Here is a 23,460-nt window from a genome sequence, read left to right on the forward strand (position 1 = left end):
CCTTAATCTATGCATTAAAGTATTCTATTATCTGTTTGAAAGAATAGCATTTAAAAATGTTGACAAGTTGGGCTTAATAAAAGATCTCCTCAGGTAAGCTCCTACTGCTTGAAGAGTTTGCAAATAAATACTTTCAGACTATTATTAGGGTTTAATATTTATAATATTTAGTTTCTTAATATTCCTTAATCTATGCATTAAAGTATTCTATTATCTGTTTGAAAGAACAGCATTTAAAAATGTTGACAATTTGGGCTTAATAAATGTAAATAAAAATCAATTTAAATCTAAACTGAAAAAAACCCACCATCCGTTTTCTTTCTAATAATGCTCATTGGCTGGTAGGTACCTTTCTACCAATGAGCCAATGTTCATTAGCAGGCAGTATGTAACAGTCTACAGACATTAGCAGGAGGTACACAACCGATACTGCGCTATTAGTTACAACTTAAAGGGACACTCAATCAAAATTAAACTTTAATTATTCAGATAGAGCATGCCATTTTAAACAACTTTCCAATTTACTTCCATTAACTAAATGTGCACAGTCTTTTTATATTTAAACTTTTTGAGTCACCAGCTCCTACTGAGCATGTGCACGAATAAGTGTGTATGCATTAGTGATGTCCAGTTCGTGAACGAATCGTTCTTTTGAACTGGTTCTTTTCACTGAACTGTGTGAATCAGTTCACCAGACTGAACTGATTCGTTTGCAAACAGTTCACTTCCTGGGTCTGCAGCAGCACTGGTAATACGATCCTAGAGTGAGTTCTGCTTCTGCTAACTCCTCCTTTGCAATGAATAACACAGCAGAATCAGACAGCCTCACTCTTGGATCATATTACAAGTGCTGCTACTGACTCAAGAAGTGAACTGTTTGCAAACAAATCAGTGTACTGTTAACTAAACTAACTCCTTTGCAATGGATCATTCAGTTAACAGTACACTGATTCAAAACTGAAGTAACAGCAGTTCTCAATAGACAGCAGTTCTCATAGATGTCCTGTTAAGAAAAATATAATTAGAAATTAATTTTAAAAAAAAGTATTTCCCAATAAAATATTTTACATAAGTATTCATTTATGAATGCCACTTTTTGTCTTCAAAGTTGTATTATACATTTAAAATGTGTTTTTAATTTATTGAAATCAATTCTGTGTATGATCGTAGAAGATCAGTTTTTTGTTAGGTATGCAACTTTTAGACAAATACAAAACAATACATAGAACATATGCTGCTTGTGTGTATGTATTATTTGCCTAAGAATTGTATATCTAACAAAAAACGGATCTAAATAACGCTGTGTGGTCTGGAGGAGTGGGACTGTCAATCACAGAGAGACTCAAGAGTCATGAATGATTCAGGAGGAATCGGATCAGTGATTTGGTGGGCGGAGCTTCCTCAAAATTAGAATCTGTGGCTAGGTGAACTGATGAATCAGTTCATGAACCGGTTCAGTTAAACGAACCGTCCGAAATGAACCAATTCATCTAGATGAACCGAACTTCCCATCACTAGTATGCATTTGTGACTGGCTGATGGCTGTCACATGGTACATGTATGCATTTGTGATTGGCTGATGACTGTCACATGGTACAGGGGGGAGTGGAAGAAGACATAACTTTTAAAATTGTCAGAAAAAAAAATCTACTACTCATTTGAAGTTCAGACTAAGTGCTATTGCATTGTCTTGTTTTCTTGCATTTGTTGATTATGCAAATCTACTGTGTTGACTGGTCCTTTAATTAGATTAGATTTGTTTTATTGTCATTGTACAATGTAAGAAAACAGAGACAACGAAATTATAAATTATAATTAAACAGTTTATACTTTTTTTTGCATTTGTTTCAATAAAATACTCAACAGGTTTAAATGTTGCTCTTTTATAATGAATACAAAAAAATTCAGAGAAGACCTTTTATATGTAAGATATGAGGGAACTAATAAAAGAGACTGCTCACTGAATGGGCTTTATGTGAGAGAAAAGAGATTGTTAAATATTGTTTATTCTCAGGCATTTCATGTCCAATAATTTGTGTTTTTTTGTGAAGATAAATCCCATTGACAATTTTTAGGACTGTTAGCCTATATGCTTTTATTTCCGTTTGTCAGAAATAGAGTAGGGTAGCAACCCATCACATATATATTGAACCTCTATAGTGCCTGGGGCAATCTTCTTAGGCTAAACCAACACAATTCTCAAACCTTTACATTAGTTGGAATATAGCATTAAAAAAAGTCCTAATAATATGTTTCAAGCCATATATAGTATTTTTTTTTTCCTTGTCTCACTCCAGTGTTGTGGGATAAGGATATTGCTACAATTAATAGAGTTGGGATCTGTTAATCCTTTCTCAGGGTCATTTAATTTCCCTGCATTAAGATGGGCAGGAGATATTGGGATCTGACGCAGGTGTGCAGAGCGGTATAGTCTTGGCCTGGAGCACTATTCTGTTATCCAGCAAATGTTCTCACGTTTTAATCAGCTATTATGTATATTGCTTAGATCACATTCTTCTAATTAGTCTGTGTAGCAAGATAAGTCAATAGCAGAATAAATAATAGGTATAAAGTTGAGGACCTGTTTCACAGCCTTATGAAATGGCAACAAAAAAAAGACCTGCTCTCCATAGTATATTCCATAGTAGTAGTTATCCAATATAGAGACACCAACATCCTGGCGTTGTTGTCCTCTGTTCAAAGAAAGAGTGTACTCAGAACATTTTTTTTGGTCATCAATATGAAAGAGCAACATACATGTTGATTTTGACAATGATATGAAGGATATGTGCGTAGCCAACAATCATTATCTAGCTCTAAGTAGTGCATTGATGCTCCTGTGCCTACCTAGATATGCTTTTAAACACAGGATTACATGAGAATAAAGTACATTTGATAATAGATGTAAACTGAAGAGGCTCTTAAAATTATTTTCTCTATCTGAATCATGGAAGTTCAATTTTGAGTTTCTTGTTGCCGTAAATTGAACCATTACAGCAGTATTGGATATGTATTTTGTTACAAGTACTCATTGGCTGATAGGTACTTCCTGTTAATTCTCATTGGCTGATAATACATGTTCTTAGTACCAATGAGCATTAAAGGGACAAGAAACCCACATTTTTTCTTTCATTATTTAAAAAGAGCATACAATTTTAAACAACTTTCTAATTTACTTCTATTATATAATTTGTTTTATTTTCTAGATATTCTTTGCTGAAAAGCATATCTAGATAGGTTCCTGCACATAGAAGACTTATGTGATTGGCTCACCCATGTGGATTGCATTTTCTTTAACTAAGGATATCTAAAAAATGAAGCAAAATAAATAATAAAAGTAAATTGTAATATTGTTTAAATTTGTATTCTCTATGTGAATCATGAATGAAAAATGTTGGGTTTAGAGTCCCTTTAACTATCAGCTATTGAGTAATATTTAGTAGGTAGCTCACAACTGATCCTGCTGTATTATTGTCAATTTCACTTCAAACTAGATTTTATTTCACAAAAATAAAAAGGTAAAAACCATAATATTTAAATGCTGCTCTTTTATATGGTTTATAAAAAGGTACAATGACCTTTTACATTTTGCCATGTCGGATAATAGTTTGTGTGTGACTTGTATACATGTGCGAATACTGTTCTCCTTGTTGTCTTCAGCTATGTGAAAACCCATAATGGGCTCTGAATTCTAATCCACTTATTCAACTCTGAAATGTGTCTTTTCTATAGCATATTAGGGGATTGTCACAGCTAATCCTTCTCCCTTATTGCCCGTAAAATCCATCAAATGCATTCCTGTTGCTTCCTTTGTTCTAATAGAGTGTACGTTCTTTCAGAGAGCATAAACCAGAATATGCTTTGATGTAAAATGAATACGGTAGAGTATGCAAGGGGTAAAACGGATTTTAGAAGCACATTATTAAACTTTAAACCAGGTTTGATACCAGTTCATTTTTTAAATTGAATTTTCCTGCTTAACCATTTTCCTTGTTTATTTTCAGCGAGTTTTATGAACCAAATGCACTAATGATGGAAGAGGAGGGGGCTATCATTTCTGGGCTGCTTGTTGGTCTGAACGTGATTGACGCTAATTTCTGTATGAAGGGGGAAGACCTAGATTCACAGGTTTGTATAATTAGCTTAAAACGTTCATGTTTAATTTAGTCATAGAACATAAAGACAGTAAAGTACCAAAGGTTTGACTTATCATGTGGGATGTTAATTTTTTCCTATTGTATCTAATTTTTGGATGTATCATATTCATTTTTTGTTTCTGTTTTTTAAAAGATTTCTCAAATGAAACTACACAAGGATTTGTAGTTCTCTCAGACAACCAAGGGGTTACATTGTAGGCCCCAGATAGCTTAAAGGGACACTGTACCCAACATTTTTCTTTTGTGATTCAGATTGAGCATGGAATTTTAAGCAACTTTCTAATTTACTCCTATTATCAAATTTTCTTCATTCTCTTGGCATCTTTATTTGAAATGCAAGAATGTAAGTTTAGATGCCGGCCCATTTTTGGTGAACAACCTGGGTTGTCCTTGCTGATTGGTGGATAAATTCATCCACCAATAAAAAAGTGCTGTCCGGAGTACTGAAACCAAAAAAAAGCTTAGATGCCTTCTTTTTCAAATAATGATAGCAAGAAAACAAAGAAAAATTGATAATAGGAGTAAATTAGAAAGTTGCTTAAAATTGCATGCTCTTTCTGAATTACAAAAGAACAAATTTGGGTACAGTGTCCCTTTAAAGAAGGCTTTGTCATTGGTTGACAACTATATGTCGTCCCAGGATTGTTTGTTTTTTAATTAAAAAGATACAAAATAGAAAAATACATGACATCAGCAAGACCATAATCAGCTACACTTAAAAAAGACGAAAAACTATGTTTCATATGATATAAGCATCAGTACAAATAAATAAAGAAAAACAGTGCAAATTAACCTCAAATTACCTCTCAATTATATCCTTAATACTGTTTTAAGAATTATTATTATCTTCCAATGTGGATATATATTTTCCCAGCCATACAGAAAAGCTTTTCCCCTTTAAATCGATTTAATTTAGCATCATAATATTCTAAAATCAATTGTCTGTACAATACTTTGTTAGTTGGAAACTCTTTCTTTATCCAGTTCTTAAAAGCCAATCGCTGTGCAAATAATACTATTATATGAATAAAATTACAGTAACCTAATGAACAAGAAAGAAGAGTTTCCTTAACCAATACAATCATGAACTTAAAATTAATTTCAAATTAGCTGCTACCATTATTGACTTAATAGTTTTCATACTCTGATCTAAAATATCAGCTAAATCTATATTTAATAGTTTCTCATATATCTCCTTTAAAATATTTGTGAATTTTGTCCAAATCATGGTTTGAAATTTCCTTTTTATGCAAAGAGAGAATTTATTCCTCTGATGATTATCCAACTATTTTGAAAAGGATACATCTTCCATATTCCTAGATAAGTTCCACAAAACTGGTGAATACAGGCATATATCGGTGGGCAAACTTGAATTGTCATATAAGGATCACAACATCTAAAAGTGGCGTGAAGCAATCTTTTGAGGTGAAGGATTATAAATAACACTCACGCTTACATATATAATAATCCTGAGCTCTTGAAACCAGTGCATAAGAGATCAAGAATAGATCTATTCTAGATGAAGAATTATGAGATTTTAAAAAACACTTAAAATCAGGGTTTCTGATACGCTAAGTGTCTACAACTAAAAGAGCATCTATCAATATGTGAGTTAAAAATCACTAGCTATAATCAGTTTGTCATCAGTGAAAGTGAATTTAAGAATAGATAGATAAATAGAAAATAAATGTGTTGTATAATAAAAATGTACAAAAAAAGGAAGTAAGAAAAAAATCTACTCGGTATATAAAAATGCAAAAATAAAAACCTTGTTAAGGAAGAAATAAATGTAAAAAAAAAAGAAATAAAATGCACTCTCGAGCACCAGCTCAAAATTGAACAAGTAAAAAATTCACTTATTAATGGTTATAAAAAAGATTGTGGACTCTTTATGATAAATGTTCTCCTGGAAAACCGGTTGCATAGTATCTGATCTTTTGCCCTCTGATGGATTATCGATGCATTACATTACACGCAGTAGAGTCCGGTTAAATAAAATTGACAGCTTTCCAGAAGTAGCTGACGCGCGTCTTTTTGAAAGAATTGTGGTAAGAATAACATATAATAAAACTGTGTTGAAAATGTGTGTATCAAATAGGATAAAGTCAGAATATAAGATAAACTATTTGTAAATCCAAAATGTTTTTTGTTTCTAAAAAACCCAAATTTTCTATGAAAAACCCTTAACACCTGGCATATCAAATATGATACAAAAATGTATCCTATTTTTCAATTTTGTCTAAAGGTGCAATAAAGAGTTCATATTGAAAAAATTATAATTTTTGGACTATTATTTAATTGGTCAAGCTTTACAGTGTTAAGATTGTAGAAACTTCTCTATAGTTAAGAATAAATAAGGTTTCAATTTAGGGTAAGCGATATTAAGCTTATATTCTTGAACAATTTCCTTTTACCACAAAAAAACCCCACTGAAATCAACTCTCTTAAGTCCAGAAGACAGTTAAGTTAAATTATACACTAAATGGTATCATGGAGCCAAATATAGGAATAATGGCTGTTTCTTCCAATATGTAGGGAGCCCCCATAAAGGATTGTAGTAATTTCCCAAGTGACAGACCAAATTGTAACAGAGAGGCCCGCTTAAAGCATTATTCTACAGATTGCAGAATAAAATTAAAAGGGCACAAGTACCAGCATTTCACCTTTTAATTGGCCCCTCTTATGGCCAGTAAGTGAGCAAATCCGAAAGCCAAACACAACGCTATTCAAATATTTTCCAAGAGACAGTTATTTAAAAAAAAGAAATGCATACAAATCAGGAGGTGAAGATTTGCAAAAATTCACAATCTTCTCCCACTAAGCTGAATATATAGCGGAATTTCACACTCTTACAGTGAGCAGTAATTAAATATAAAAAAAAATGTATGCAGGCAGATTCAGTCCATTAGAGGGCAGCTCAGAAGGTTCTAAATATTATGCCTCTACCTTGAGTGGAGATCTAAACATCAACAAGAGAAAGTGTTCTGGAGCCACAAAAAGTAACCTAACGCCCCTGCCATAAAGTTTGCTCTGTTAGGAGGGAGAATAACTCAAGTCTGTCAATCAGAGAGAGGCTGTGGTGCACTGCTCACAGTAACATGTGCTTCGGATGAAAGAACTCCTTACTCTCCAACAAAGAATGGAGATGAGAGACAAGTTGGCGGTGTACTCCTGCCTAGGCCTTGGTCTCTGGGGTGTGCAGTTTGCGGCATAAACCTCCAGGATGGTGGAGGGAGGACATGATGTACGCACGTGCACCACGTAACCCCACCTTTCTTTAATAATAAATGTGATCCTAGCTGATATCTGTCTTTTTTTATAAAGACGCACATGGGGATTGTCTCTCCAAAGATGATGTGAGTAGCCAGACGTAGAGTAAAACTAGGTAGGCTCAAAAGAGCTCAGGAGTGTGCACGTGTCTTTAGTACTTTATGGCTGCAGTGTTTTGCAACATTATTTGTAGCTTTATTATACAATGTTGCAAAACAGTGCTGCCATAGAGTGCTAAAGACACGTGCACACTCCTGAGCTCCTTTGAGCCTACCTAGTTTCACTCTTCAATAAAAGATACCCAGAGAACAAAGCAAATTTGCTAACCAAAGTAAATTGGAAAGTTGTTTAAAATTGTATGCTGTATCTGAATCGTGAAGGTTTAATTTTGACTTGGCTGTCCCTTTAAAGACTCTATAGTGATAATCTTGAAGGAACATAAAAGTGCAAAAACAAAAATTGCTGTAATGTGTTGTAGCATTTTATTATTGTACTGTTACTTGCATTTACTGTACATATGTGTTTAACTCCTGCAGAAGTAATTTAATGTGAGTAAGTAAGAACTAATTTAATGTGAAGATCCTGTACATAGAAGGCTGCTAAATAATGTTGCTTACCTTTATTTCCATAGGTTGGAGTAATTGATTTTTCGATGTACCTAAAAGAGGGACCCATAACCAAATGCAGTGAGGGGTAAGTTTCTGCTGCAGCAAACAACAGACTTAGGATGCGTTTGTGAGCAGGTCATATGGAGCACTCATTTGTATGGCTTGCAATGTGTCGGATTACCTTTGTTAGAACTAAGCATTTTGCGCGCTTCTGATAGTGTGTATTACAAATTGAAAGTAAAAAGTTTGCGCACGAGTGCTAACCTGACACGCCCAAAAAGCCGAACTTTAAATAGGCTTTAATGGAGTGCGAAAAGTTGGGGAAAAAACTAACAGCCATACTTGTGCACAAACCCGTGGAGTTGTGTGATTAATGTATTGAAATAAAGTAAAACAGTTTTACAGAGCCTGAAATCAAGTATAGCATGAGGTTTTCACATTAAGCAAAGACAAAGATATTAGTGCCGTTTGCCCAGAAGCGTTTCTAAACAGCAATGAATTTAACCTGATTTTAAGGATACACTTTTGCTAACATAGTCATCTGTTTTTTTTTTTTTGTTTGTTTTTTTTTTCTTTTCTTACAGTCCAATAATTTTATGGTTTTTTTTAAGCCATGTAGTGTGGGGTCAGCCTTATGACATTGTGCAGAATTATGATATATGTACATTATATCAGCTATTAATTGCATTTATACAGTTTGGCCATCATGGAACCTAGGAATTTGCAGTGCATTGTGGGTTTGGGTTATTTTTGGAGTTAAAGGGTAATCCAAACATTAAACTTTTGCTTACTGCACTTAGAAAGATTAGCAGCACCTCACCAATGAGGGTAGAAACATATGTCTGGAATTAGCCATTTCCTTTGTCAGTAGTCAGATGCTTATCATTTCGTGGCATAAAGGGACAGTGCACTGCAAAATTGTTTTTCCATTAACCCTTTAAGGACCGGGCATTTCAGACTAAAACTTCCCCAAAAGACCAGAGCATTTTTAGCATTTTTGCCATCACTACATTTAAACAGAAATAGAGCCTTTTTTATTTACCTATCAAAACTATATATTTTTATTTAGTAGACAACCCAAAGTATTGATCTAGGCCCATTTTGGTATATTTCATGCCACCATTTCACCGTCAAATAAAAAAAATTGTTAACTGTTTCACAAACTTTAGGTTTCTCACTGAAATTATTTACAAACAGTTTGTGCAATCATGGCACAAATAGTTGTAAAAGCTTATCTGGGATCCCCTTTGTTCCGAAATAGCAGACATATATGGCTTTGCCATTGCTTTTTGGTAATTTGAAGGCCACTAATTGTTGCTGCGCAACCCACTTCTATTAATTGCGGCAGTGAATGGGTTAATTAGGTAGCTTGTAAGGATAATTTTTTCTTTAGTGTAGAGATTACCCTCCCACCTGACACTTCATACCCCCTGATCCCTACCTGATTCCTCTTAAACAGCTCTCTTTCCTCCCCACTGGACACCCCCATCTTAAGTACTGGCAGACAGACTGCCGGTATGTAGTTTTAGACCTTTTAAAAAAAAAAAAAAAATGTTATTATTATATTCTTCTTCAGTGTAGGATTACCCCCTTACCTTCCCACCTCCATGATTGTAGGATTACCCCCTTACCTTCTCACCTCCATGATCCCTGCCAAAAAGCTCTCTAACCCTCCCCCTCTAACTAGTTTCCGTCATCTTAGGTACTGGCAACTGTCTGCCAGTACCCAGTTTTCTATAGTTTTTATTTTCCATTTAAAAAAAGAAAAAAACACACACATTTTTTTCTGTAGTGTAGCTGCCCCTCACCTCATTTACCCCCTCCCTGATCGATTTCCTACACTCTAATTCCCCCCTCCACTATACAACCCCCTCTCCCTCCTTTTCTCCTCCACTCGTGGGTCATGCAGAAATAGCGCTATCTCGCTACTGTTAGCGAGATCGCGGCTGAGAGAGGCCCAGGACAGCAGCGTCGTACAGGGTATGGTGCTGGTCATTAAGAGGTTAATATATTTCCATTTACTTGTTATACCAGCTGCAGGGTATAAAATGTTTGAGAAATTGCATTTGTATTCTCTTGAAACATCTTCCTCTCCTTTCCTCACAGTTTCTCTCAAACCATTGTATCCCTTCATGCATAAAATAGTGTATGTCCTCAACTTTCTTACTGTCTTAAAGGGACACTGAACCCAAATTTTTTCTTTTTTGATTCAGATAGAGCATGCAATTTTAAGCAACTTTCTAATTTACTCCTATTATCAAATGTTCTTCATTCTCTTGGTATTTTTATTTGAAAAGCAAAAATGTAAGTTTAGATGCCGGGCCCATTTTTGATGAACGATACATTTATCCACCAATAAACAAATGCTGTCCAGGGTTCTGGACTTTCTTTTTCAAATAAAGATAGCAAGAGAACGAAGAAAAATTGATAATCGGAGTAAACTAGAAAGTTGCTTAAAATTGCATGCTCCATCTGAATCATAAAAGAAAAAAATTGGGTTCAGTGTCCCTTTAAATCTTGAACCAGTTTTCTCCAGTTGCTATTAATCCTTTTTTTTTTTCTTTCTAATGTTTCACTTTTTTCCTTTCATCTAGGGATGGTCAAATAACTGCCATTCTTGATCAGAAGAATTATGTAGAAGAACTCAACAGACAATTAAGGTAGACTATGGACGTTTAATATAGAGATTAATTATCAAGATATACATGCTTATATGTGTCAAGGGGTAGTCATGAAAATGTTTAAAATATTCTGCCGTGTTGGTAGTTTTAAAAATGATGCATGTTCCATTTTTGTAACGTTTTTAATTAACTGATTCATTTTATTGCAGCCTGGATGTGTGACTTGCTTTTGCACGTGTAATTAATTAATTATTAATGTATTAATGTTTTATTAATGAAGAACAACAAAGCAAAATTGAAAATAGCAGTAAAATAAGTCTTCTAAAATGACATGCTCTATCTAAAACAGGATTTTTTTAAAAAATTTTGACCTTCATGTACCTTTAATTTAAAACATTGCTAAAACTGAATGCGAGTAAAATATGTAGTGACACTGCGATCTTATATAGGGATTAGCAATCATCTAATTCTTGGATTGACTTGTTTTATTTTTTATGTTATTTGAAAAAAAACTGATAAATAAATATTTAAAAAAAAAAAAAAAAGCAATCATCTAATTCTGCAGAAAAAGAATGGCGGATAAAGCGGCCGCTACCAGCATTCAACTATTTTCAAAGCAAGATTTCTTATTATGATTGCGCAACACACGTATATCTTGATTTGCACAGATCTAGGTGTATTGCTTTTTCACAACAAGAAATCCGGCTCCGAAAATAGCTAAATGCCACTGGTGGCTGCCGTATTCTGCATTAGTTTGCTGCAGAATTAGATGAATGCACGTCCCTAGTCTTGTGTATATAGTATATTGGGTACAAGCAGTATATAAACCCTGGTTCTACTTCCCCCAATGTAAGAATAATTAACACTGAAAAAGAAAGACAATTTGATTTTTGCACTTGAAACCTTTAAAATATACCATTTATTATTTTTTAAGAGTTTCTATTTTTTTCAGTGTTAATAAAACTGAATGTGCATTATTTTTATATCTGACAGTATTGCACTATAACACCTAAATGATATGGTTAAAATTATCTTCCAAATTTATCAGAATTTTTTTATTTAAAGGTCATTTTAGCTTAAAGGGACTCTGAACCCAAAAAATTTATTTTGTGATTCAGATAGAGCATGCAATTTTAAGCAACTTTCTAATTTACTCCTATTATCAATGTTTCTTCTTTCTCTTGCTATCTTTATATGAAAAAGAAGGCATCTAAGCTTTTTTCTTGGTTCAGAACTCCGGACAGCAGTTTTTGATTGGTGGATGAATTTATCCACCAATCAGCAAGGACAACCTAGGTTGTTCACCAAAAATGGGCCGGCATCTAAACTTACATTCTTGCATTTCAAATAAAGATACCAAGAGAATAAAGAACATTTGATAATAGGAGTAAATTAGAAAGTTGTTTAAAATGTCATGCTCTATCTGAATCACAAAAGAAAAAATTTGGGTACAGTGTCCCTTTAACTGTTTTGTGTTAAATCACATTCTATAGTTCTCATTCAAACGGTAGGAGGTATATATCATCTTTATACATTAATTCTCTTTTTTTGTAAGTGCTTTGTAAATGCAAGTTTGTAATTAGAAAAAAAATATTTCACATTACTCAGATAAATTTATATATTTTATGCATTCTTACTATGTTTATATGAGAAGTAAATGCTTTTTTTAGCACAATCAGGCCAGAAGAACAATTGCACTTTACAAATAGAGATGCTTTATTTTAAGTGCACATATTTTGCTTGATATACATACACGGCTCAGGAGCTGTTAAGTATAAATAATTAAATAGATAATTAGTACTACTGATATAATCTCTTAATTCCACAAAAGAGATCTCTGCCCCAAGCAGATCAGTATTTCTAATTTCCCCTGTGGATCTTGTTACCAGGGGCTTTTTGGCATATGTTGCACAAATGATTTTGTATTGCGGTAGTCAAGTTTTGAAAGCAATTCTGACATTTTAGGGACCATTATATTAAGTTAAAGGGACAGTATACACTCATTTTCATATAACTGCATGTAATAGACACTACTATAAAGAATATGATGCACAGATACTGATATAAAAATCCAGTATAAAATGGTTTAAAAACTTAATTATAAGCTGTCAGTTTGGCTCTGTGGAAAAGGTAGTTGGAAAGCCCACTGCAAGTGGTAAATAATACACTCCCCCCTCCCCCTTCTTTTGCATATGAAAAGACCCTTTACACAAACAGGAGCAAACTGGAGAAGGTAGCTGACGGTATTCAAATAAAACTTTGGGGCTTGGTTAGGAGTCTGAAAATCAGAGCAATGTTATTTAAAAATAAGCAAAATTATACATTTAAAAAAAACAAACTTTATGGGCTTTATAAATTGATCATCTACAAAACATTTATGCAAAGAAAAAATGAGTGTATAATGGCCCTTTAAATAGCAATTAATTACTAATTTTACCTAATCGAATGAATTGGCTTTAACTTTCATGGGTTAGGATTTAAATCTTTCTTTGGCAATAAAGTCTGCGTTAATAACGGTAATATATTGCAGGGAAATAGAACAAAATACATCATTAAAGAATATTGAAAAGTTTTTTTTCCCTACACTACACATAATTAAGCATTGATATTACAATTTTTAAGTGTTTAGTGTCCCTTTTAAGAATGAATGCAGCTCTATGCATAACATGGGACACTGTATTATTATATGTAAAGTATTTTTATAGTAAAGTATTTTACTTTATCGACAGTGCCACAGTAAACAACTTACAGGCTAAAGTGGACGCACTAGAGAAATCAAACACTAAACTTACTGAAGAGGTATGTAGGCAAAACTGTATCTGTGTATTTAAATCACTAGTGAAGAAATATTTTGCTACACCTATGTACCGTTCTTTCTCCGGCATGGAAAGAATTTGCACAAAATCTTTGGGATAACTCTCAAGCTAACATTTGTCTTTGTAAAATGATTTCTGGGACCTTGTAGCAAGACGTCTTAGACAATCTCGCCAGACCAGAGAGCTTTAAAATATCTGTCTCTTTTACTTTTATTTTGTCTTTAATTTTATTTTTCCATTGCTTATCCAGTTTATTGTGCGGTATATTACACATTTTTTTTAAAGGGACTGGAAACTCCATTTTTTTTTCCATTCATAATTCAGATAGAGCAATTTGAAACAATGTTCCAATTCACTTCTATTTTCAAATTAGCTTAATTCTCTTGGTAGCCTTTGTTGCAGCAATCCACTACTGGGAGCTAGCTGTACACATTGGGTGAGCCAATGGCAAGATGCATAAATATGCAGCCACTGACCAGCTAGCTCCCAGTAGTGCATTGCTGCTCCAGAGCATACCAAAGTATATTTTTCAACAAAGGATAACAAGAAAACAATGCATTTAGGTAATATAAGTAACATTTAAATTTGTTTAATATTGCATGCTCAATCTGAATCATGAAAGTTTAATTTTGACTTTGCTATCCCTTTCATTCGGATATAATTTAATGTACCTATAATATTTTAAAAACAAATTTTTAGAATTACTGGTTGATAATAATACACTCATTTCAAATCAGGGATGCCTTGTATTAATCTTATTGTATAATGATGTTTGCAGTCTTCAATAAAAATGTTTCTTGTGGATAAACCATCACTTGTTTATAGCTTGCAGTTGCTAACAACCGTATCATAACAATGCAAGAAGAAATGGAAAGAGTTAAAGAAGAAAGTTCATATTACTCAGAGTCAAACCGTAAGGTAGGTTAATGGGCGTTGTGTACAATATACAGTAAAAGCAGTAGCCTGCGAGCAGTAGTGCAGCCTTGTATTCTATTAATCGTCTAACCTTTTATTAACTAATTTTATAATTGCTTTACAAGGGGATCTACAAAAATTGGAAGAATGGGCAGGTAAATGGAAAATGAGATTTAATACAGGAAAATGCAAGGTTCTACATTTTGGAAGTAAAAATAAGCAGGCAACCTATTATTTATTATTATGGGACTAGACTTTGCAAAACAGAGGAGGAAAGGGATTTGGGAGTAGTAATAGATAAGCTAAAGATGGAGGCACAATGTTGGGCAGTGGCTTCTAAGGCTAATAAGATACTAGCATGTATTAAGAGGCATTTATGCAAGGGAAGAAAGCATAATTCTGTCACCGTATAAATCCCTGGTAAAACCTCACCTTGAGTATGGAGTGCAGTTCTGGGGACCAATCTCAAAAAAATAAATTGCAGACTTAGAAATAGTTCAGAGAAGGGCCACAAAACTAATAAGGGGAACAGTGGTTAGAATTTAATCTATGAGGAGAGGTTAGCCAAACTGTGACTGTTTTCTCTAGAAAAAAGGCGCTTGAGAGGTGACATAATTACTTTATATAAATATATTCAAGGCCCATATACAGAGATGGCGGAAGCTCTATTTATTCCAAGAAATTTTTTTGGGATAAGAGGTTACAATTTAAGGCTGGAGGAAAGGAGATTTAATCTCCAGCAACGTAAACGTTTTTTCCCTGTAAGAGCAATTAATTGTGGAACATTTAAAAATGGTTTGGATACATTTCTGGCTAGAAACAGAATTCAGGGATATGATTGCTTGTGTTATATGGGCCACTTTTTTTTAAAGGGATTAATTTAAGCTCAACTAGAGCTTTTATTGTAAGTATATTGATAATAGTCTCTTAAACTGACTTGCCCTGTCTGAAAGTTTAATTTTGAATTTTATTTCAAGTTAAGTAAATAAATTAACCGTAGGATTTCAGGAGCCACATAAACAACCTGGGTTTCAAAAACGCTGTGTAAAGTATCATGTATGCCCTTAAGCAATTCATATTTTGAATTGATAAATGTATATTTGTCTTTAGTTTGCATGCACTTCCTACAAATGTGCTGCACCTGAAGCCCTATATAATGTAAACGATTCTTATCCGTGATCTTGCTGAAGCTATAATATTATTTGTAAAAACATGACGCCACAACTTCACAGGAGTTAATGTATTTTGCTGCAGTAATATTGCGGTTGCCATTGCTGATATTCGCAGTAACAGCGGGGGAGACAAACTTTACCGATTTGCTTCTGTTTGTTACAGCAATCTCCTACATCTAAGGGCCTAACCCCCAACCGTGACACCCCCATTAGCTCCCAATCATTAAAGTATTATTATTATTCATTTTTAATACATACATAGCGTATATCAGCAGTGCAAACAATCGTTCTTGTTAGTAAAATTTGCATTGTCTTACAGTCTAGGGACAAACCGATATTTGCTCCGCCAGTAATCTCTATATGTAAATATAGCCAAATACTGTCATGCACTATTTATGGTCTGTTTGGGATATTTATATTGTTCCTTAAAACTCAAGCAACTGATTAGAGTTCATTGTATTTAAAGTTGAAGCAGGAAGTCCCTTTCAAATGTATTAGGGTGTCTATCTCTCCCATCCCCAGTGGGAATCTGATTTCTGCTGCTGTGTTTTATTTAATAATTTAAATGACAAAATAAGAATTTAGTTCAAGTATTAGTAAAAGGGATCAATTTGGAAGATATTAAAGGGCAGCTCATGTTACAGTGCAATGTATCTTGAAATATATTTTGCTTCCTCGCACCATGATGCGTCTTGCTTGCAAATATTCTAACATGGCAAACTGATTGCAGCTAAATGAAGAGGAACATACAGTATATGTGTATCCTTGTTTTTCTTCAACATTTTTATTTATGATGAAGAGCTTTTATTTACAAGGTGCTGTAAATGGAGATACAGACAATTTAGGACCAAAAAAGCAAGCAAGATTGCTAGTTTTTGCATTTAGTGACTTGTTTTCTATTGATTATTGACTGATTGATATTCACATTGTTTTTAAAGGCAAATAAACAAGAACGGAGCGCAGACGCTCAGGCACTCAGTGAAGCAAGGAAACACTTAAAGGAAGAAACACAGTTAAGATTGGTAGGAAAACTCTTCATATGACCTCCACGGTTTCAGGGGTGTTATAACACAGGGAAATATGCTGAGCTTTTAAAGGGACATGAAACTTTTAAAGGGGCATTTAGTAATTCGGATAGAACGTACCATTTTAAACAACTTTCCAATTTTCTTCTATTAGTCTACTTTGCTTCATTCTCTTGTTATCCTTTGTTGAAGGAGCAGCATTGCACTACTGGGTGCTAACTGGAAGCCAATGACAAGATGCATATATGTGCAACCACCAATCCGCAACTTTTGATCCTAAATAGTTATACTTTTCAACAAAGGATATAAAGAGATCAAAATAAATAAGACAATAGCTATAAAATGGAAAGTTTATTTAAAATTGCATACTCAATGTGAGTCATAAAAGAAAAGATTTGAGTTTCATGTTCCTTTACGCCTTCGGTCTCATGTGCAATCAAACCCAAACGTTATCAGTTATTTACTGTTGTTATTACTTCTATTTGTGGAGAGGCACAAACCTCCAAAAAAAGCGATGCAATAATATATTTATAAATAATTAAATGTAGCAAACTGAAAATCGTCTACAATTTCTGTTTAACCCTTTGAGTGCTAAGCACTTTCCCACCTGGGTGCTAAGATTTTTAAAGTTTTTTTTATTTTTTGAACAAACGTTTTTTAACTTTTTTTTTATTTTTTTTCAGACCCCCAAGACCTACACTGTTGGAAAGGTTAGGCGATTACCTTTCCAATGGTGGGTCTTGGGGTCTGTAGCTGCTTAGATGCCTGAGATGCAGGCTTCTAAGCAGCATGCCCCCTGCTCCTATACTTAACATTGTTAAGTATTAATAAAGTTGCGCGGTGACGTCATCACGCAAAACGGGAAGCCCCGGCGATGCCTGTCACTCTACAGGCACGATCGCCGGAGTAGGAGCGGGTGGGAGCCCCCAGATCTCCCTCAAGGTGGGAGAGTGCTAGCGACGGCTCTGAGCCGTCATTAGCACCAGAGTGGGAAACTCTGTGACGGCTCAGAGCCGTCATTAGCACTCAAAGGGTTAAGAAAGATCTGGGCAGAGTAAAGACAGTGATATTTTTATGTATATAGAAACTGTTAGATTTTCTCTTAGCTTCTGTATGTATAAACACTCAGTATAAAAATAGTCATGGAGCGTGATTATAGAGACTATCGGACCCAGTAGTGTTGTGTTATAATTCTCATTCCTTGTGTATCTTTTTCAGGACATAGAGAAGGAGCTGGAGGTGCAGATAGGGATGAGACAAGAGATGGAGCTGGCTATGAAGATGTTGGATAAAGATGTTTGCGAGAAGCAAGACGCTCTAGCAGCACTCAGACAACAGATCGATGATCTCAGGGCATTAAAGCATGAACTGTCCTTTAAACTGCAGGTCAGAAACCAGAATTAGGAAGGTTTATTTGCGCTATTTGAAATAATTGGAAATTTAGTATATATTTTTTCTTCATCATTTTAGGAAAGATTGAATAGAAATATACAAATTGTCATGATGTAAATGGAAAAAACAAACAAATTTGTTGTCTTTAAGACAGCATTAAAGGGACAGTATACACCAATTTTCATTTAACTGCATGTAATAGACACAATTAAAAAGAATAATATGCACAGATACTGATCTAAAAATCCAGTGTAAAACCTTTTAAAAACTTACTTAGAAGCTGCCAATTTAATACTGTTAATGAGATAAGCTTGGGAGTGGGACACCCACTGAAAAGGGGCCGATATCAGTGATAGCAGAACCTCCCACCTCCCCTGCATATGAAAAGACCCATTATACAAACGGAGGCAATCTGAAGTCTGTATACATCAGTATACATCTAAAAATTTGGGGCTTAGTTATGACTCTGAAAATCAGCACAATGTTATTTAAAAGTAAGCAAAACTATAAATTTTTACAAAAACACACCCAGATAGGCTATATAAATAGATCTACAAAACATGTATGCAAAGTAAAATCTAGTGTATAATGTCCCTTTAAAGGGGCATAAAACATTATACCCTTATATACTGAAAACAAGAGCAGTTTTAATTTAAGTTAGCTTGTAATAAGAAATATCTTGATTTTTTTTTAGGAAAACTTCGGTGACTTTAGAAGTTTTTCCATTGATTCCAAATGCCGCCTCCAGTGCATTATGCCCATGTCTGCTTTGGATTGGATGCAGTGATTCTTGCAGCCAATCCAGTGCTTATACCTAAATATTGCAGTGGAACAGGCATTCAGAAGCCCACAGAAAATGCTGGGGCAGCACTATGTTTTTTGTTTTGTACTTATCCCCAGTAAGTCGTATGGTTTTACAAACTTAACAAAGCGAAGAGATCACTATTGAATTTCTGAAACAGCCGATGGAGGGTAAACTAGTGAATACATCAATGAGAAATATTGTTAGAAACATAAAGGACCTTGAAATTACACGGCTTTTCTGTATTCTTGTAATAAATTAACTCACAAGCTTAGTGCATAAACCTTGTTTGCTGCAATTGTTTTTAAATAGCCTCCCTCTAGGTGCCTTATTAGGAGAAGCCAATTTGGACGTGTCACTGGAGTAGACCAGGCTTGAAACTGTCATTTTGTTAGCAAGCTTGCATTGTTCTATAGTATCATATCTATCCCCCTCCTGTTGATGCCTATTAGGGACAGATATGTAACAGGGCTAGCTAGGCTTGTGAACACTTCCATTTTTTCTGAATTAGACAACTCAAAATTTTCACAGTTAAAAAGGGGCCAAAACAAATTATTAAAACTTATTGTATTTTTTTTCTATGCACAATTTAAGCATTTTAATTGTCAATCTCAATATCTCAGGGTTTTCCCTCCATTTTAAATCTATTAACAAATTGGACTTAGAATTATTGAATCCACAGAAGACACAGCAGATGTTAAGGACCAACATTTTTGTTGACGTTTTGGAATCTTAAGGAGATTTCTACTGTTGTGAGCAGTGATGGGCATAATATGCAAATGTTATTCTTAAACTGTTATTTGTATCCTGTTTATTTCATATCAGGCAGTTGCTCTGCACAAAATAAAATAACATTATTGGAACATTGAGACTGTTGAATACAGTCTTTAGTCCAGAGCACAGTAGTATAATGGAAGCTGTGCAGGGAGAAGATGGAGTTGGCAAATTACCTTTAGAGATTGAACATATCATATAAGTGCTAATAGACAAGGTAAATGCAGATATTGTTCTATGCTCCAAAGTTTTATGTCAACCTATTTCTTGCTATTTCTTTAAAATATGAGGTTATTTTAAAAAGACACAAAAATCTCTGCTGGACTATACTAATGAGCAGAAGACTTGTTGTGGATAAACTGATGTTTATTGATGCAGAAAACAAAGTATGTCAAGTTGTCAACCTATACAAACATAACACATGCGGGCAGAAGGAATTCCTCACGCGTTTCATGTAGACATCCCAAAGCATAGTTATAAAGTCTTACCCTTGCCAAATGATTTCATGAAGGAATACAGTCTCTTCACATGATAAAAAGGATGGCACAACGTCTAGGCCCATTATGGATGAATACCTTTGAAGGAAATTCAGTTTATTGTGTGTCTAGAGTCATATACGTTAAAGGGACAATCTACTTGAAAATGTTTATTGTTTCAAAAGATCACCCATTCCCCAGTTCTTTTGACAGACTTGCATTTTAGCCAATCAGTTCTGACTCATAAAAAACTCCACAGAAGTGAGCACAATGTTATCTATATGACACATATGAACCAGCGCTGTCTAGCTATGACAAACTGTTAAAATGCACTGAAATAAAAGGCGGCCTTCATGAGCTTAAAAATTAGCATATGAGCCTTCACTATCTCTCCCGGTCTATGAATTTACTTTGCATTAGTTCACTAAAATGTGTAATTTACTGCAGCCCCGGCTTTACCTTTATAATAATGGTGCAGAAAGGGGCAAGCCATTAATGTAAGCCATTATTATTTATTGTTAGTTTTTGTAATTGTGATGCGTTTCCCCTGCAGTCTTCAGACCTTGCAGTAAAACAGAAGACTGAGTTACACAGCCGCTTGGAGGAAAAGACTAATCAGATGTCCGCTACTATTAAGCAGCTGGAGCAGAGGTAAAGTCACTGTGTGCAAGCACGGCCAAATATTGAGGGAGTCATAAATGAGGCTTGTCCTAGGGACATAATTCACTGCTCACCCTCCCCCAATGCTTTCATTTGCCCTCATATTTTCTCTACCTCCCCTTATTTGTGACACTTATATTACTAAAGAATTACAAAACTTCTGATTTGAAGTTTGCTTATAGAGAAGTATATGATTTTCTTTAAAATTTGCTCACCTGGCCCTAAAATGAAATAGAAAATGTAAATGTGCCCCCCATATGAAAACTGGTTAGACATCTTTAAATGTAATATTGATTCTCAGCCACTGTGCATAACAGAAATGTGATATAAACAGAGATAGATGTATAGTGTTTTGTTATTTACACACCGTGGTTAAAAAAAAAAATGATAGTCCAGACCTAGGTCTCGGTGCTGTTGCAGTTTTTTACTTAAAAGGGACAGTTAGGTCAAATCTGAAATGCGCATCAGTCCTTTTAAGTTATGACTGGAGGCATCTTGCAATAAACTTATATCAGCAAAAATGCTTATTGTAGAACGAATCACTGTTTCAGTGATAGCTTTTAAGGCTGTGACACACTGCAAGCGATGCAGCGCGAGGCGAAGCAGCTGCTTCGCACCGCATCGCTTCTAAAGTTCAAATATTTCATCTCTGGGCGCTCAGCTACGCGACCTGATGCAGCAGAGTGCTCAGAGATGAAAAGGCAGGACACGCTGCATCTACACGCTGCTACGTTTACAGTGTGTCACAACCTTTACTGTGCACAGATACACACAGCATACATCACTGTCAGCTTGTGCCTGCTAATTGAGTTGATGGTAGCGCAAACTGCATCTGTCACCAGCAAGATATGCGCCACTGCAGGCTCTTTCAGCAGTAGCAAGCTTTCAGTGCGGGTTCACAAATCTACTAATAAATGCACCATGTTGTGTGTACAGTAAAAGCTATTGCTGAAAAAGTGACAGTTTCACTAGAAGCAGTTAACGTATAATCAGAACAAGCCAAAATCTCAGTCCTGCTTCACTTGTTTAGATAATGTGATCAGAACGCTACACACTAACTGCTGCACTGGAGAACATAATTGAATAAAAAGCCATCCTTTTTATGTCAACATTACAACTGGAACAACGCTATGGAAGTTTGACAGCGCCACCCATCTGATGTGTTTCACATCCCTCTCTTGGTGCTTTGAGAGAGCACAAGGAGAGGGGCGTGAAACGCGTCAGCTGGGTGGCGCTGTTAGCTGTCATAGCTTTGTTATGGTTTTAATGTTGGCATAATAAAGGATTTTTTATTCAATTATGTGCTCCAGTGCAGCCGTTAGTGTGTAGCGTTCTGATCGCATTATCCAAACAAGTGAAGCAGGACCGGGATTATGGCTTTATCCTGAATTTAAAGTGTTTGGTATTCCCTGTGAGTTGTCACGTTTGAGAGTTTGGAGTGGAGCAGCAACGGAAGGGAGCTGGAAGTTAGGAGGCTTCTAGCCATTCCACTTATATTGAGGCACAAACTGTATTTCTATATGCATTTATGAGTGTTATAATCTGAACATAAATGCAGTGGTTTGCCTTTCAGATTTGACTAAAATGTCCCTTTACTAACTGGTAGCAAGAATAAATACTACTGCATAGCAAAGGTGTTTAGAAAGGCTGCAGCATTCTGGGACTTACAACTTTAGTAGAAGTGTTTAGAAAGGCATTAGATAACAGATGCACATCTATATACAGTAAATAAAATGTGTACACATACACACACATCTTCATACATACCCACATAAAGTATAGCTGTGTATGTACATAACTTATGTAAGAATGAAGTAATACTTTAAACATGATTCTGTTTTCATGTATATTGACACGTATAGCATGTTTACTTCTAGTTTCTATGTTATTATGTAGAGCTTTTGTACAAAATAGTTTATGCTCCATAGACCAACATGGGAACTTGAAGAATAGACCCAAGTATTGCTGTCTAATGAGTTGCATCACACAATGTAAACTTAGTAACATGTATTTTCTTATTGATTATCTGCCTTACTGACGACTGTTTCTTCATATTTTCTGTCTGTTTATTAATCATTCTACCCCTGCCCTTCATTTTAACATTTCTTATTTATTTTATTTATTTTTTTTCAACTATATAAATACAGTGAAAAAGATTTGGTGAAGCAGGCAAAAACCTTAAATAGTGTGGCAAATAAACTATTACATAAACATCATTAGGCCAATTACACAAGGCACCTCTTATAAACCACTAACACCGCCTCTCTAGCAGGCGGGAGGGACAAGTTATGCCTTGTTAAATGCTACTAATTAGATGTTAAATGTTGCCTAACGTTGATTTTGGAAATTGCTGCATTTTGAAGCCATGGTTCCTTTGTTCTGTTATTCTTTTTTTTCCTGCCCCTTCTCTATAGATGGAATCTTTGTTAGAAATACCCAAAATATTTGCCAAATAAACTTTTTAAAACCAAATTTGTGTGTTTTGATTTAATCAGTGAGATGTGTAAAGTCATAGAAAGCAGATAGATGATTTCTGTATTTCTAAGTGGCATTGATAATAGATTTATACACAAGATGATAATTATAACATACTCATAGGAGAATTTCACTAATAGTGCAAATTATGCTGATTAAAGGGACATAATACTCATATTCTAAATCACTTGAAACTGATGCAGCATAGCTGTAAAAAAATGACAGGAAAATATCACCTGAACATCTCTATGTAAAAAAGGAAGATATTTTACCTCACGATCTCCTCAGCTCAGCAGA

General features: G+C 34.7%; 1 protein-coding gene across 6 annotated transcripts in view; it reads left to right on the forward strand.

The window, feature by feature from the left end:
* The window catches only part of RUFY3 (RUN and FYVE domain containing 3), a 237,395-nt gene that overhangs the window by 171,170 nt on the left and 42,765 nt on the right, over positions 1 to 23,460 (forward strand). For 4 of the 6 annotated variants that reach the window (XM_053703337.1, XM_053703339.1, XM_053703338.1 and 1 more), the window contains 8 exons: positions 4,005 to 4,128; positions 8,059 to 8,120; positions 10,630 to 10,695; positions 13,386 to 13,455; positions 14,298 to 14,390; positions 16,498 to 16,581; positions 17,803 to 17,970; positions 20,582 to 20,679. In XM_053703337.1, coding sequence (XP_053559312.1) covers positions 4,005 to 4,128; positions 8,059 to 8,120; positions 10,630 to 10,695; positions 13,386 to 13,455; positions 14,298 to 14,390; positions 16,498 to 16,581; positions 17,803 to 17,970; positions 20,582 to 20,679 — 765 coding nt within the window. Of the gene's footprint in view, positions 1 to 4,004; positions 4,129 to 8,058; positions 8,121 to 10,629; positions 10,696 to 13,385; positions 13,456 to 14,297; positions 14,391 to 16,497; positions 16,582 to 17,802; positions 17,971 to 20,581; positions 20,680 to 22,835; positions 23,161 to 23,460 lie in introns of those variants that run through there. The other 2 variants (XM_053703341.1, XM_053703343.1) reach the window with 1 other exon arrangement.

This window comes from Bombina bombina, chromosome 2 (assembly GCF_027579735.1).
Source record: "Bombina bombina isolate aBomBom1 chromosome 2, aBomBom1.pri, whole genome shotgun sequence".
NCBI lineage: Eukaryota > Metazoa > Chordata > Amphibia > Anura > Bombinatoridae > Bombina > Bombina bombina.